The 16,643-nt window shown below is 35.8% G+C and overlaps 1 protein-coding gene across 2 annotated transcripts in view; it reads left to right on the top strand.

Annotated features, from left to right (window-relative positions):
* Positions 1-786: 786 nt before the first annotated feature.
* Positions 787-16,643, top strand: part of LOC106087261 (transmembrane protein 41 homolog) — a 35,699-nt gene continuing 19,842 nt past the window's right edge. Inside the window, exons 1-2 of one of the 2 annotated variants that reach the window (XM_059366453.1) lie at positions 787-1,498; positions 1,635-1,938. In XM_059366453.1, the coding sequence (XP_059222436.1) occupies positions 1,456-1,498; positions 1,635-1,938 (347 nt within the window). In that variant the 5' untranslated portion in view covers positions 787-1,455. Of the gene's footprint in view, positions 1,499-1,631; positions 1,939-16,643 lie in introns of both variants that reach the window. The other variant, XM_013252250.2, reaches the window with a different exon arrangement.

Genomic DNA, 16,643 nt, shown 5'->3' with positions numbered 1-16,643 from the left:
GCTATGCTGCCAGAATTGTTAGTAATATCAACGATATCAACACTTGACGCAGTTTTGGCAATATTAGTTGATTGTTGCTGGTCTATAATGTTACTCTCCAAATCGTGGATAATAGATTGGGTTTGCCTTTCCACTTTTATTGGTATTAGAGGATGTTTCCTTTTCATATGCCGACTAAGGTTCCCAATTGAACCCGAGGCAATGCTGAGAATGTTTTTGCAATATTTGCATTTTGCCTTTTCCGTGGCAATTTCTTCAAAATGAGCCCAAATAGCACTGGATTTTCTTTTTTCAGCCATCTGCTAGGAACAAAAACAAAAATTAATTTAAAAAATACTTAAAATCACTTCTTGAACTCACTTTTTGGAATTCTTTCACGAATTTTGAATTTTCACTTTATTTTCTTTGAAGAAAGCCGTTTTTTCGTTTTTTTTTCTTCTTTCATTACCAAGACCAACACGACTTACGAAGACAAGTTTAACCGAATGACTGACAAGAAAATAAAAATCATCGCTATCGAACAGCTGTCGATATACTAATGTTGAAATGAAAGAGTTGAGTAGAACCGATGGAACCAAATTGGAAATGAAATGAAAATAGAAATGGAACTATGGAACTATGAGAGCGAAAGAGATGGAACTAGTACCGGTCGTTCCATGTTGTGAGTCGTTCATTGGTACTAGTTCGGACCGGAACGACACAAGACTAGTCAGCGTCAGGACGACGAAACGCTTGTCAGTGGTCACATACATTTCGACATTTCAACATACAATTCGACATTATTTAACTAAACATCTAGCGGAACAGTTATAGATTGCTTTGTCGCGCGAATTTTTAACTATTTACCATATAATTTTAATAAATTAAATCATTAATTTCTAACAAAAATATTTGCAAACAAAAAAATCGAATAGTTTTTCTTTTACTAATTATAAAAAGTTGTTTCCCTTTGTTTCAAAAAATCACGCGATTGAACAGTCAACAAAAACAAAAGCAATCAGAGGCAGCAACTAGACAAAATTGAAAACCAACAAGAATAGAAAAATAGAAAGAAACATTTTTTCTTTGTGATCCACTAAAAAATTTTCCATATTAAGAAGGCAACATTCGCTACACGAAGGCCCTAAATTAATGGGAAAAAGTAGAAAATTCTAAAGGAGTTTTAATCAAATTACACGGAAATAAATAGCAAAAAAAAAAATCTTGAGTGTGTATCAGTGTTGAGTGTTGTGTTCGTTCACTCTCCTACATACATATAAAACAGTGTGTGTTGTTCTTGTTGTATTATACGTGTGCTTGAAGCAAAGTCAGTTTGTGACTTGTTATTGTTGATATTACAGAAAAAAAAAAAAAAAAAATAACGAATCTATAATACACTCAGGCGATTTATAGCCACCATCGCTCAACCAACCATTGTGCTTGAAATACAAACCTACGGTGGAATTTAATAACACAATGGACTTTGAAAATACGCCCTTGTTAGAATCAGCGGGTATAGGTAATATACAGAAGCAACAACTATATAAAAATTTAATTAAACCCAGTAAAAGTGCGTAGTAGAAAAAATCAACCTTTACTAAATTGTCTCCAATTTCTTTTTGCTCTTATTTTTGGTAAATTTATTGGTTCAGAAGTGTCGGAAAAAGAATTAAATCGTAATTACAAATCAACAAAGTCCGAGTCATCAGCGAATTCAATGTCACCAGCTCCAGCAACTACACAAAAACAACAACAACATAATGGCAAAATAAACTCCTCCGCTTCCCACAATGGGACAGGAGTGGCATCGGCGCCTTCAAATGTTCAGTATAAGAAGAATCCCATGTCCGCTGCGGATCGTACAGCCACCAAAAAATCCCTAGTGATTTTAGCTGGCATCTTTGTCACGTCACTGGCCGCTATGTTTTACGTTTACATGATATTCCCCGAACTGAATGAGTAAGTGCACATTAATTTACTTCACCACAACAATTCCGAAAATCCCCTCCGGCACACCTCACATACACATGTAACAAAAGCTCAGTGATGAAGGAGGTTAAGAAAGTGCCGGGGACTGCTGACTATAAATTACAGAATTTTTGTTTACCCACTTTATTTGCGACTTTTTGTATAAATAGGGCAAACAGAGGACAGACTTTTCCATATGGGAACATTTTCTTGAGTTGTTGCAGATAATAATTAATGAACAACTGGAAAAATTTTCCATTGGCTGTTGTAGATACAAATTATGTAGTTTAATACATTTTGTTAAGTAAAGCAATGGATCTCTTCGTGTTTAAGACCGGATCTCGTCCAGTATTCACTTTTCGAAAAATCATTATTTTTTAGCGATTACTTTTTTTAGATAAAAGATTTCGAAGAAAAAAAAAGAAAGGAACGTGATGATTTTATTTAGTAGAACATTCATACATCTTCCATATGGAGAACAAAGGTTATGCATATAGTTATATACAACATGGTCCAATCTGAGCCAAATTCGGCAATGTTACAAACTCAAAATTGTGCACGAAAATTTCTTTAAAAATACACCTTTATGAGCTCTAGATAATCGATTTAAATGGGGACCTGGGTTGATTGAAGCAACGCAAATGCGTACGGTGATGGCATGCAAAGCAGTTGTTGTGCTATGCAGTCTTCTAAATCCATTCTGATGCTCGGCGAATGAAAATTTTCGATCGACCAGAAGCGTGCGGATAAGGCACTCCAGGATGTTTCTCCCATGACGAAAAAAGGATGAACACGTACACTGAGGCGGCAGCCCTTGCCGATAAAGGATTCCATCGGGCCAATTCGGTGCTTACAGCTTCTGCAAAAGTCGTTACTGGCAACCTTCAGTCTGTCAGCATGTTTTCCAATAAGACAGTGACCCGTCATGACGGCCACAATGACTGAGACGTCTGTTCTAGCAAAGCAGCAGACAGAAAAGCAGCAGACCTCTTCAAATCTAGATTAGGCCACATAGTTTTAGAATGCTTATAGCCCCCTCTTTGTGACCATATATAATTCGTTGTCCTTTGGGCATGGTCCTGGAAACTTAGTTTACATGTCTCTAGAGGCATACCCACAGATTCCAGTATCCCTGGAATGTGTAGGGTAGTTCCTAGTCTCGCAAGATCGTCCGAAGTTATCTTCTACCAAATCTTCAGCCACGTTTTTCACTGCATACACGCATGAGGTGCATAAGAAGCTGAATGTTATGGTTGATGGAATGACAATTCCAACCACCAAGTGTACCAAAATACTTGATGTCACATTTGACAGCTCTTACAAGTTCTCCTCACACACCACAGCAATTTGCGATAAAGTCAAAAGTACAAACAAAGTCCTCAATTCACTTGCTGGCAGCACTTGGGGTTCTGATAAAGAAACCTTGTTGACCACGTACAAAGCAATTGGCCAGTATGTGGTAAGTTATGCAGTTTCAGTGTGGTCTTGTCAGCTTTGTGACAAGCAGTGGAATAATATTCATATCTGTTAGAATGCTGCTTTTCGAACTGCAACGGGCTGTCTCCTCAGTTCTCACGTGGACCACCTCCATTAGGAAACAAAGATCCTAGACGTGCGAAGACAAAAGTACATGCTGTCTAAGCAATATCTTCTGGGCTGTTATCGCAGAGACCATCCAAGTTATATCTTGTAGAGAGGTGTCCACCGCCCAGAAACCTTAAGGTAGACCTAGATGATCTAGAGCGTGAGATGCAGCTACTATAGAGAATCTCTAGATTAAGCGGCATATCATCACATTTATGCAGACTCGGTATCAGATGCGGTGAATAGCTGCGGGGTGAATATGGTCCTTGGAAAACGACCGCCTCCCATTGAACCTGAAGAAATTTACCTCCCTCGGCAATTATGATCCGGCAGATGCAGCCAGACCCACTCATCTTACACCCAGATCCCTCTGTACATTTTCCATTGTAGTCGTAAAGTTCATGGATCTGGATACTCAACAGAATCAAGTAGACCAAAGATAGAACACAACACACTGCAATCCCATGGCAGCCGGTCGTACGTACTGGATTGACCCAATGAATTCCTTTATCGACAAACGCTGCCGCCCCAGTGTACTAACCACTGATACAACAACAACAACTACTACCCTAAAAAACAATCCCATGGCAGCCAGTTGTACGTACCGGATTGACCCGTTGAAGTCCTACATCGCCAAGAGCTGCCGCCTCAGTGTACAACACTCTGCTACAACAACAACCACCAAATGTTATTTGAGTATAGGTTAGTGTCATCTTCGAGAAATGCGCCTAACGTTATGAATTTGAGGCAAACTCCTTGGTGAAGCCTTAAAATAGGTTTATTTGACAGTTTTATAAAGAAAATATAACAAATAAACCTATTTCAAATCTAAATTTTAGTTTTGTGGATATGGCCGTAAGTATACAATTTCAAAAAATTTATTTTATTGCATACCAATTCGTATAGAATTGTTTGTCTTGCTTTGTCGTGAGTAGAATTTATAGCGAAATCTATTTTCACGTCCCCAGGTTTCTTCATACGGGTATACGTATCGTTGTTTCCCTTGCGCCATACCACATTTCCCAGGGAATTAATAAGAAAGTCTTGTGATCATGATTTTGCAAAATATCAAATTATAAACATGCGATATGTATGTATGTATGTACTTTTGTATACCCGATGTTAGGTACAGCGGTCAAAAAAAGTATTCATCATTAGCAAAATTGATAATAAATTCACTTATTTTGGGTAATTGAAGAAAATTTAAAGTAAACAAATAATGCAGTTTTATGCAATAGTTTATTTTTCGTAATATGTTTTAAAATAAATTCAAAAAATAAATTTAATTAGCGCAAAAAATGCAATTTTATATAATAACACCAAAAACAGAACAAAAAAAGTATTCATCATTGATGTGCTATCATCAAAGTCAAATTCAAATATTATTTGGGAATCCCCCTTTTCTGTTTTATTTAGTAAAGGAGGCTTTGCCCTTGACAGCAAATATTTAATTTCATTGAAAATATAGTTTTTGTCAAAATGGGTCGTAAGCAAAACGAGGTTTCTGATGAGGTAAAAGTTTTGATAATAAAACACCACAGGAATGGTTTAACTCAAAAAACTATCAGTGAAATATTAAATAGACCACGATCTACTATACAATCCATCATCAGAAAGTGGACAGAAACGAAAACTGTTGACAATAAACCAAGATCTGGTCGACCAAAAGCACTTTCAGTTGGAGATGTGCGTTGGCTAGTGCGGCAAGTTCAGAAAACTCCGAAGACAAATGCGACCATTCTTCGTAAAAACACTATGGAATATTTAGGGAAGGAAGTTACTACACAAACAATTCGAAATACACTCAAAAGGCATAGTTACAGAGGAAGAACTGCACGTAAGAAGCCCTTTATAAATAAAATAAACCGAGTGAAAAGGCTAAACTTCGCAAAAATGTATGTAAAACAGCCCGAATCATTTTGGAAAACAGTCATTTTTGCAGACGAGAGCAAGTTTAATCTTTTTGGGTGCGATGGAAAGGTCATAGTGTACAGAAAACCAAATACAGAGCTTGAAGAACGAAACACAGTTGCTACTGTAAAACATGGTGGAGGTGGTTTAATGGTTTGGGGGTGTATGGCGGCTTCAGGAGCGGGAAATCTTGAAATTATTAATGGAGTAATGGATCATAAGTATTACATTGACATTTTAAAGAGGAATTTAAAAGATAGTGCTGTAAAACTTGGGCTTGGTAATAACTTTCAATATTATCAAGATAATGACCCCAAACATTCTGCTTTAAATACCAAGATGTGGATGCTGTATAACTGCCCCAAAGTCATTAAAACTCCTCCTCAAAGTCCCGACTTGAACCCAATTGAACATTTTTGGGAACATCTCGAACGCAAATTGAGAACGCGCAATTTTTCGAGCAAGAGTCAAATGCAACAGGTGATAATGGAGGAATGGACTAATATAGACCAAAATATAACCGCTAAATTAGTCCAATCGATGTCAAACCGTTTAAAAGAAGTTATAAGACGCGGTGGTCGAATAACAAAGTATTAATTTTTTTAAATTATGTTATTTATTTTTTTGTTTTTTGCAATGATGAATACTTTTTTTGTTTAATTTTTTGTGTTCAGCTGTAAAATGGCCCTTTTTGTTCCAATAAATACTATTTTTTTCTTTAAAAACAATGAAATTGTGTACATATATATCACACAAGCACTACTGCATCATTAGTTTAATATGTTTTTATTCCAATTGTCTTTTGTAGACTTATTAAAAAAAAAACATTGAATGATGAATACTTTTTTTGACCGCTGTATGTAGGTATGTACATTTTTTTTAATTTTGGTGTACATGAGAACTATAAAAGAGATCTCACCTCCTTACCCCTTCTTCGAGTCGGGTGTACCGTTTTGTTTTTCCATCATAAGAGATATTGCAAATTTATGTCGCATGATTGGCATGACATTTGTTTTTTGGGTTTAGGCCTCATCCCCATTCACTTGTCATGGCTAATTGGGACAGTTGTTTGAAAAAGAAAAGCGAAATCTACCACAAAAATGTCAACATGTTCTGAATATTTTAGGATTTGAATATATATGATTTCTTTCTCTCCTCAGACAATACTGCTTCTATTTTGTTATTCCTTATATGCTTTTTTTTCTTGGCAACAGCGGGCGATATTTGTCGGAAAGTGATTAAAACAACAACATCAACAATGCAAACAAACGTTTGCAAACGGAAGAGAAAACGCGTGGAATGAGAAACGCAAAATCAAAACATACACAAATGCTTCATAGCCCATTGTGATCACGATGCGGCGTGTTGATGTGAGAATCTTTGCAATCACATTGAACTTGATCAAGAAACAAACAAGTAATCGCATGTCGTACGATTTGAGGTGCTGCTGCTGTGAAATGGCATCACACACACACATATAAAATGCATGTTTCACATGTCTTACTTACACTTTGGCTTTTGTTGTTAATTTTGTAATTTCCACTTGATTGCAAAAGACATGACCACTGTTTTTTTTTCGTTTTCTTAGAACTGCTAGCAAAATTTACATTTCTACTATTGCATTTTATAAGCACATCATGCATAAGAAAATTTTTCAAAACACCATGCCTTTTGTTAGATCCTTCATTGCAATATGTATGTTAAAATTCTAATTCTTAAATTGGCCGAATGGCTTCGATTACATGTTTTAATAAATAACTCTAGATCTAAATGATTTGAAATAAGGAACCAAACGTGTGATTTGATATAAGAAACAATAACAATAATACGTCGTGCAAAATTTCAGCCAAATCGGATAAGAATTGCGCCCTCTAGAAGCTCAAGAAGTCAAGTCCCCAGATCGGTTTATATGGCAGCTCTATCAGGTTAAGGACCGATTTAAACCATACTAGGCAAAGTTGTTGGATATCATAACAAAATTCTTCGTGCAAAATTTCATTCAAATCGGATAAGAGTTGCGCCCTCTAGAGGCTCAAGAAGTCAAGATTCAAGATCGGTTTATATGACAGCTATATCAGGTTATAGACCGATTTGATTTCATTCAAATCGGATAAGAATTGCGTCCTCTAGAGGCTCAAGAAGCCAAGACCCTTTAATTCTGAATCGTCGTTTCCAGAATTAATGTATGTACGTACCTATGTATGGATAAATTAAAATTTTAAAAATTTCGTTGATTTCATCATTGGTAATTTGGCAAAAATAATACTTATAAAGCATATTTGCGAAAGTTAAAAATATTTTTAATATTAGTTTTATAATGGGGTTTCTATGTCGCTTACATCATTTTTCGCGTTTACTCTGGAAGGCTTGTTCTCAACAAAGTGGCGGTTACATCATCATATAACTTTAAAGTGCAGGCGCCATTTTTGATTCGATGATTTTTGAGGCCTATATTCAGAGCATACTCAAATTGGTTGAAATAGGGTAAGATTTAAATAAAGCTGCCATATATGGATATTAAAGGCATGCAAATGCCACATTTTTATCTAATAATGCCATCTGTTGAAAACCAATGCATTGCTACCATATTCGATCATCAACGCACATCACGCCGTGACGGCCAGAAATAATATTACAGTACCTTGCTACAATGCCAAAGCAACCACCATGCCATTGACTGTTAGCACCAAAGAGCGTAAGATAATATAAGAGAGGGTTTCTGCTTTGTTTTCCCCGTACCGTAAAATAACTCGCGTTAAAGACACAACATTTTTAGTGTATTCCAATTGGATTCACATTGAGGGCTGCAACATTTTCGGGTTATTCTGTTTTGATTCGAGCATTCGTTCGAACATTTTTTCGTATTTTGCTTTGTTTCTTTGCAACCGAAAGTTGCAATAAAGGAAAAACGAAATATCGTAAGCAATTCAAATATGTTGTGTCTTTAAATTTTGTCACTCGTCATCACGTATTGCCCTCTAACGCCAGCTCTTATCTTTCTTATGCTCTTTGGTTAGCACAGCATCACGGCGTACCTGCAATGCATCTGACAACAATGTCAATTTTGAAAATGTTGGGAAAAGGAAAAAAACTCTTAGGAAATTTGTTTACCTGTTATTTGATGGCGACAAACGAATATTTGACAAAATGGCTGAAAGTCATAAAATCCCTATTTTGTAAAAATTAAAAAATAACAATTCCAGAATTTTTCGGGTAATTACGATGCACAATAGTTGCAATAGATGAAGAACTCATACTCATTATACATCAATATGGACGATATTATGTCCATATTGATGTAGAATGTGTGTGAGTTTTTCATCTATTGCAACTAGCCATGTATATAAAGAACGGTAGTAGTTTTTTAATTGTTGCTGTGTTTTATTATAGTAGGGCAAAAATAAAACGCAAAAAGTTTCCAGTGCATGTGTGTTTGTTTGCCAAACTGACAAAACAATACTAGGAATAAAGTGCAAATATTATTTGTAAAATTTACCACTAAAACTTGCAAAACATGTGTGGGCATAGCAGATAAATACATATTGTTAAGATTTGGTTTTAATTTTTATTTACAATTCACAATAGCAAGTGGCCACACTTGTTTGTGAAAAACATATGGCAATCCTGACAACATATGTTCTACATAAGCCTACATAGTTTCCACTTATAATGGCGTACAATTAACGACCGATCTGCCCCAAATATTGTTGAGAATTTTTTTACTTTTCAGGCAGATAAGTCTGATATATTTCACCAAAATCGAATCAGATTTAGCTATATCTCCCATTATATATGTAATGTCCGATTTTCACTTATGAGGCGTAGTAGCAGCGCCACCCTTCTGAAAACCTCTGTCAAAGTCCATCAAAATTGTTGCAGATATAGATAAAGATATGGCCTTATTTAGACTTATTCGGTACTATTCTGGAGCAAATGTTAGTATATCCGCCTATGACGCTGAACGCTTGGGTTCAAATCCTGGCGAGAACATCACAAATAAGTTCCAGCAGTGGTTATCTTCTCATAATTTGTAATGTACTATGCCATGCATAGAGGCCATGTAAAAACTTCACCTCATAGACGTTTCGTACTGCGGCACGCCGTTCGGACTCGGCTACAAAAAGAGTTCCCTCATCATTGAACTTAAAATTCAATCGGATTGCTGCACTCATTACTATGTAAAATAAAGCAGCTGAAGCAAAACAGATGTTTTCTAAAACTCGAAATTTCCTCTCCGAAATATTTGCACTCTCCATTCATTCAGAATAGGATCATTTCATTCGAGGGAAATTTATTCCCTCGGTGTTTTTCCTTACAATCCCATGCTTTGCCTTGTTTAACATTTACAAAACAAGTACAGAAAAATTACAACTAATTTAAAATCCATATCTTGCTAAAAAAGTAAAATTATTTCATACTATGTTAATGTGTAATTTTTGTGTAGGCGAGCGACATACCGAGGACTCGTACAAATCTAAACAAATTTTAGATGGCGCTTACACCATAATCATTTTTCTCTCTCACTTCATAACGGTTCACAGTACAGCTGCGATATTTAGCGAGGATATATAGTTCGATATCCTCAATCGATATTTATCAAAAAACCAAACCATTTTCGCGGGAAATGTGTTTCATTTATAAAACACATTCTCTCCACTATTTATAGTCTCAAGTCATCAAACAAACTACCCCACAAACGTCATTACTAATTCATCTAAAATTTAAATTTTATTCAGTCCCACCAAAAAGTTCAATAAACTCATTGGGAATTTATTTAACGTTCGTTACGAATATTGAATATGATGATGTATATGTACAAACCTACCATTATGTATGTACGGTATGTACATACATACGAGACACATTTTACTTTTTGGCTTATATGACTTTGACTCTTGGTTTCTTTGAAAATAATAAAACCAGTTTAGTGGTTACAACTTGAGAAATACGCCTTTTTTTTGTTTGTAGCCGCGTCATTTATTTGACCAAATGGCTCTCAAGTATAAAAACAATTTCGTTAAATGAAAGCGGCGGCAGTAATAAAATTGCCTACTTCTCGTTTGATTCGACTTGAGGTAATAACTAAACTAGTTACTGTAAATTGAGAAAAGGATGTGGCGTCATAGCCATACGACTCTTCAATTGCTGAAAGGTATTTAGCGGTTAGCATGATTGTTGTGCTGCGATTGAGTAATTCGTGTAATGATACGTATTTATACGAAAATATCTTTAAGGACTGAAAACGAAACTTTGTTTCCTTAACTTGCTTAACTATAGACTTTTTAGGATTGCGACGTTTCCTTGAGAGACTAGTTTAAAACTTGTCTTAACTATTTTGAATGTGGGTTTCGCATTTCATTGTTACGTTTCGTTTTAGAAGCTAGATTAGTAATGTAATATGGAGAGTTCTGTTTTTTTCTCAATAGGTTAGGTTTAAAAGAAGGTGCGGATATTAATCCGCCCATGACACTATGGACATTAAAGCTGGCAAACTATCGATAATAGCAACATTCGATATTTTCTATAGTTTTAATAATATATATCGGTAGTAACGATACTATCGTTAATTTCCCATCACCTATATCAAACGAAAATGGGAAGTAAAAATCAGGAGATCGATTTATATAGAAGCAATATCCATGCACAGACCAAATAAAACCAAGATTAATAAAGTCAGTTGGAAGTCATGAGAGAAATCATTGCATAAAATGTTAGCCTAATCGGATGAAAATTGCGCCCTCTATAGGCGCAATGTATTTTAAAGTATGCATTCAGTGTCGGATTGCTTATTTTTTTTAATTTTGCAAAAAAAAGTAACTTTTGCGATAGTATCCATCGGAAAAATATCAATCGATATTCAGTCAAAAAATTCAATATCGACAGTGCCATCGATATTTTGCCAGCTCTAATGGACATACGCCTAAGCCAGTAATCGGTTTGTTGTGCGCTCTGATAATTAAAATGCAACCTTAAAAAAGAAAATTTAATGAAATGATAAAATTTAACGATCTCGCCCTAACGGGCAAAAAAACTTGAAAAATTAAAATTCAGCAGAGCTCGGCTAGGATTCGAACCTGGGAACACGGAGCAACGGCGAGAGCCAATGCCGTTGTCTTAACGTTCGAAGCCATCAATAAAACTTCCAACAGATGCACAAAATCATGTGTGGTACGGAAGAAAGTTTAATTTACCACAGACAGAATGTCTGCCATTACACAAAATTAAATGCATTGGAAAAAGTACAGCTAATAAGCAGGGTTGTCGAGCTTAGTTAATGTGGTAATTGTAACATAGATGCGTTTTCGCAATTGATACGACTCAAATACAACATACCAACGCACGACCCTTGAAGCCATCACACCTAATATGGTTGAAAAGTCTTCTAACCAAAGACGAAACGCGTCCCATAGTGGTTGGTGTGTGTTGCTACCTTTGGCTTTCCTTTTCCATTTGCATCTTCGATCATTCAGCTCGTCTTGAATGAGAAACAAACGAAAAATTAGAAAATTTTAAGCTAGGAATTTCGTGCTACTACAAAATTCTTAATTGTTTTCCATACTACGCCCTTAAGTTGGTTCATGTCTGCTGTAGTGTTTTCTCTTTAAGGAAGATTGCTAAGAGATGGTTTATATTGGGTTGCCCAAAAAGTAATTGCGGATTTTTTAAAAGAAAGTAAATGCATTTTTAATAAAACTTAGAATGAACTTTAATCAAATATACTTTTTTTACACTTTTTTCTAAAGCAAGCTAAAAGTAACAGCTGATAACTGACAGAAGAAAGAATGCAATTACGAGTCACAAGCTGTGAAAAAATTTGTCAACGCCGACTATATGAAAAATCCGCAATTACTTTTTGGGCAACCCAATATAAGAGGAAATTATGTCCCTCTAAATATTGTCTGAATTACATGCAAATTCAAATTTGCCCATGAACATTCCATTTAGGAACAGGGGTAAACTTCTCACATATCAAAGAGTGCTGTCCAATTCAAGTTTAAGCTCAATGATAAGGGACCTCCTTTTTATGTCCGTGTCCGAACGACGTAACGCAGTGCGATACCTCTTTGTGGAGAAGTTTTTACATGGGTGTCATACTAGATTTGGGGTTTTAGCTGATCACAGAATAATACTTCAAAAGTTGCCATATTATGGAGTCCATAACAGGGAACTTGAGCTTTTTAAAAGCATCAACGATGCCAAAAGTTTAAGTTGGTAATGTCGAATATGGTGTTCCACAAGGAAGTGGGTTAGAAACGTTAATATTTTCGATTTATTTAAATGAAGTGTTGCTGCTGATGATGATCCATATAAAAATGATTTGGTTTTTAAAAACACATATAGAAAGTGATGCGGTATTGGTTTTTGAATTCGCAAAGTTGCACCGTCTGTTGATTAATCGCACTAAGACCAAGCTGGTACGATTTAGGCCAAATGCAATGAGGCAAAATGTTAATTTTCCAGTTCGTATTGACGGTAAGAAAGTGTTTGAGGAGCACTCTACAAAGTATGTTGGGGTGACATTGCAAAGTAATTTATGTTGGGATTTGCATTTTTGTGAAGCTAAGAAAAAAATAGCTTCGGCAATCGGAATATTACATAAATTGAGAAATAAATTAAACTTTAAAGCCAAACTTTTGATATGCCTATGCCCACAATAAAAGTAATAATTCTTTGAAATCATTACAAAGGATGCAAAACATTGGCGAGGGCTGCCGCCTCAGTGTACAGCACTGCAACAAAAACAACAAGAAAGCCTTGAAGACGAAACACAACTCACCGTTAACTTATCCGACGACATTATTGTATCGGCATGTAGAAAAGAATATAATGCCAACATATGGATTGCATGAATATGAAGAAGTAATGTTCGTTTTCAAATGCATTCATAATATCGATCACCACACGTTTTCATTTTTCCAAAATCAGTCAAATTATAACACAAAAAATTGAAACAATTTAGATTGGAACAAACTAAACAACGTATCGATTATGATGGTGGTATTTTTTTCGCGAAGTGCACTATCTGTCAACGAGTTTTGGTTGTATGTGTGTATTATAGTTAAGAACCTAACACACAAAAACAACGAAAAATGGCGCAAACTAATAACATACAGAAAATCAGAGTTACACGGATTTTGACAGATAGTGTACTCAATATTTTGTTGTTGGGCAACTGCCACTACCTGTAAATAAATATATCTTGAAAGTTAACTCTAACTTCACGGACATCCAGAAAATCTGACTTGCACTGGAAATATTCTGCTTATGCATTGTTCTTAAATATATCCCGCAATCTTAAAAACACAGCTCTTACATTTTTGTTCACCATCTGTAACATATCTGCTTATGACGAAAGAAATTTTTCAATTTCAAAAAGTCCCTCTCAACATATGGCATTCCAATATCTTTTGCCAGACCAATACTTGCCATTTAAGTCTGATGGTAAACTTATTAAAACTATGAGTGCTGATCAACGCACTTGTATCCAAAGTATGATTTTTCTGTGGGAAAAAATTACTTGAATATGACATCTTCGAGGACGTGATATATAGAGGCAATAAGTGAAAATGTTAATATTACTTGGCATTACCTGGCGATTGGCAAAAGTTAGGGGATTTGACCGCGTGTCATGCATTGGGTATATACTGCAGTTTTCAGACTTATAATGCTATATGGTGTTGTGGTCTGGTGGACGGCGCTTCAAACATCCACCTACTGCTCAATATATAACCGGATCCAAAGGATGGCTTCTTTGTGCATCACAGCCGCAATGAGGACGACAACATCTGATGCACTAAATTTAATGTTACATCTTATACCTCTAGACATTGTGGCTACCCAAATTGCGGCGACCACTGCCGTGAAGTTAAGGGAGCTTTCTCATTGGTCATGTGGCGGCTGCGGACATTGTGTTATCCTTGATACAATATCCGATGTTCCAGTCAGTGTGGATTACATACACCCTACCTGAGCCGCTTTTTGATATAAAATACTGTAGTACTATTCCTGATAGAACCGATTGGAACTACGATATCCCTGTTAACAGAAGTTAAATAGACTTCTATACGGATGGTTCCAAACTAAACGACCAGGTGGGCTTTGGGGTGTACTCTAAAGATTTAGAGCTGGTCATAACGAATAGGTTACCCGACCACTGCAGTGTGTAAAATATAATGTCATTACGACGTTTGGCATAAACCTCTTCTCAGACATCTGGGCAGCCATTAAATCCCTAGAGAACGTATTTCTGAACACAAAAACTGCCCTCGACTGTCGCAGATCTCTCAACGAGATGGCTGAACAGTTCAAAATTCACCTTTTCTGTTTGCCGGGCCACAAAGATATCCCAGGGTATTGTAATCTGGAATATGCCTCTAGCGACATGTAAGCTAAGTTTTCAGGACCAGGCCCGAAAGATAACGAATGATAGATGGTCACAAAGAGGGGGCTATGGGCATTTCAAAACTATGTAGCCTAATCTGGTCTTGAAGACGTCTATTGCTTTGCTGCCATTGGCTAGAACTTACGTCGCAGTCATTGTGTCCGTCATGACAGGTCACTGTCTAATCGGAAAACATGCTGACAGACTGAAGGTTGCCAGCAACGACTTTTGCAGAAGCTGTGAGGACATCGTCGAAGAACAGACTATAGAACACCTTCTGTGTGTGTGTCTCGCACTAGCAGTCAGAAGGAGTTCCACTTTAGGTTTTCAATTTATTAAGAATCTGTCTAATTTAGCGGATGTGAACATTCGCAAGTTATTGGGCTCAAATGAGTTAAACCGTCATGTAAAAAAATTAAACGGATGCATATTTTTTGTCCAAGGAATGAATTGTAACATACAAATATTCACAGAAATAAAAAATATTTTGTTGTACTTTTATAAAAAGTCATTCAAAGTTGTTTGGGATTTTGGGATTTTTTTTTTTTTGAAAATTCACCGTTTTTTGGCACAAACAACATTGGCAACATTGCTCAGTACTTAAGCAACTGTCGGTGCCATCCGGCCACTCACTAAGTCTCTGATAACCGGCGACTGCAGTTGCAGCTACTCTGTACGGAGCATCTCACTATCCGCAATTGGACTGACATTGGACATCTTCCAGTACATTGAATGTGTAATGCTGAAAAAAGAGATATATGGTCTGTTTTTTTATCCGCTATCCATTTCCTAAAATTTTATAAATTTTAACACATATCCAGCCTTCCAGTGAAACACATCCGAAGTGAGTTAAATCGTCATGTAAAAACATTAATAGGATGTATATTTTTTGTCTAAGGAATGAATTGTAACATACAAATATTCACACAAATAAAAAATATTTTGTTGTACTTTTATAAAAAGTCATTCAAAGTTATTTGGGTTTTTTGTTTTTAAAAATTCAGCGTTTTTTTGGCACAAACAACAATGGCAACATTGCTCTGTATTTAAGCAAGTGCCGATGCCTTCCGGCCACTCACTGAGTCTCTGATAACCGGCGACTGCAGTTGCAGCTACTCTGTATGGAGCATCTCACTATCCGCAATCTGTGGGAAGGACCTGGTAGCTCTCAGATGAGCTTCTAATGGTACCGGAGCTGGTACCAGTACTATAGCAATAAAAAATCTAAGAATTTATATTTTTTCTTTGATTTTAGAATTAGCAGACTGAAATATATAATTCAAGTCCATATACAATTTCAATTTATTCCATACACACAAAAAAATTACATTTAAATGTTACTGTGCCAGTAATGACATCAATACTCATTGACTTTGGCTTGGTAATAGAGATAAACGTGCCATAAAAGATTATTTTTAATTGTTCGTGATTGCAATGCAATTTTGCATTTTAGTAATGCTATACGAGGAGCATAGCAACTGCATGTGTCTCTGGTATGCATGTGCATTTGGATAATTAGATTGTCATTTGATACTTACATACAAATCAAGGCAATGATTTCTGTATATAGTGTGTATTTGACAATAAGGTGATACTACAATAATATATAATAAATAAAAACATAACCAAGCAATTAAAAAATCAAAAAAACCATAGATTTTAGTAGAAAACTTCTTTTAATTTTAGTTTCATAGACGATTTACGATTGTCCAGATATGAAAATTTGAGAAAAATTTGGATTTCATGGAAAAAATGTCCAAATTTGGTATAAAAAATTTCGCTGAAAATTGGTTTTCAAGCATTTTTTTCGCAATTTAAT

Source organism: Stomoxys calcitrans, chromosome 4 (genome assembly GCF_963082655.1).
Source record: "Stomoxys calcitrans chromosome 4, idStoCalc2.1, whole genome shotgun sequence".
In the NCBI taxonomy this organism is placed as follows: Eukaryota; Metazoa; Arthropoda; class Insecta; order Diptera; family Muscidae; genus Stomoxys; species Stomoxys calcitrans.
The sequence above is the reverse complement of the archived record's forward strand: the minus strand, read 5'-3'. Positions and strand labels throughout refer to the sequence as shown.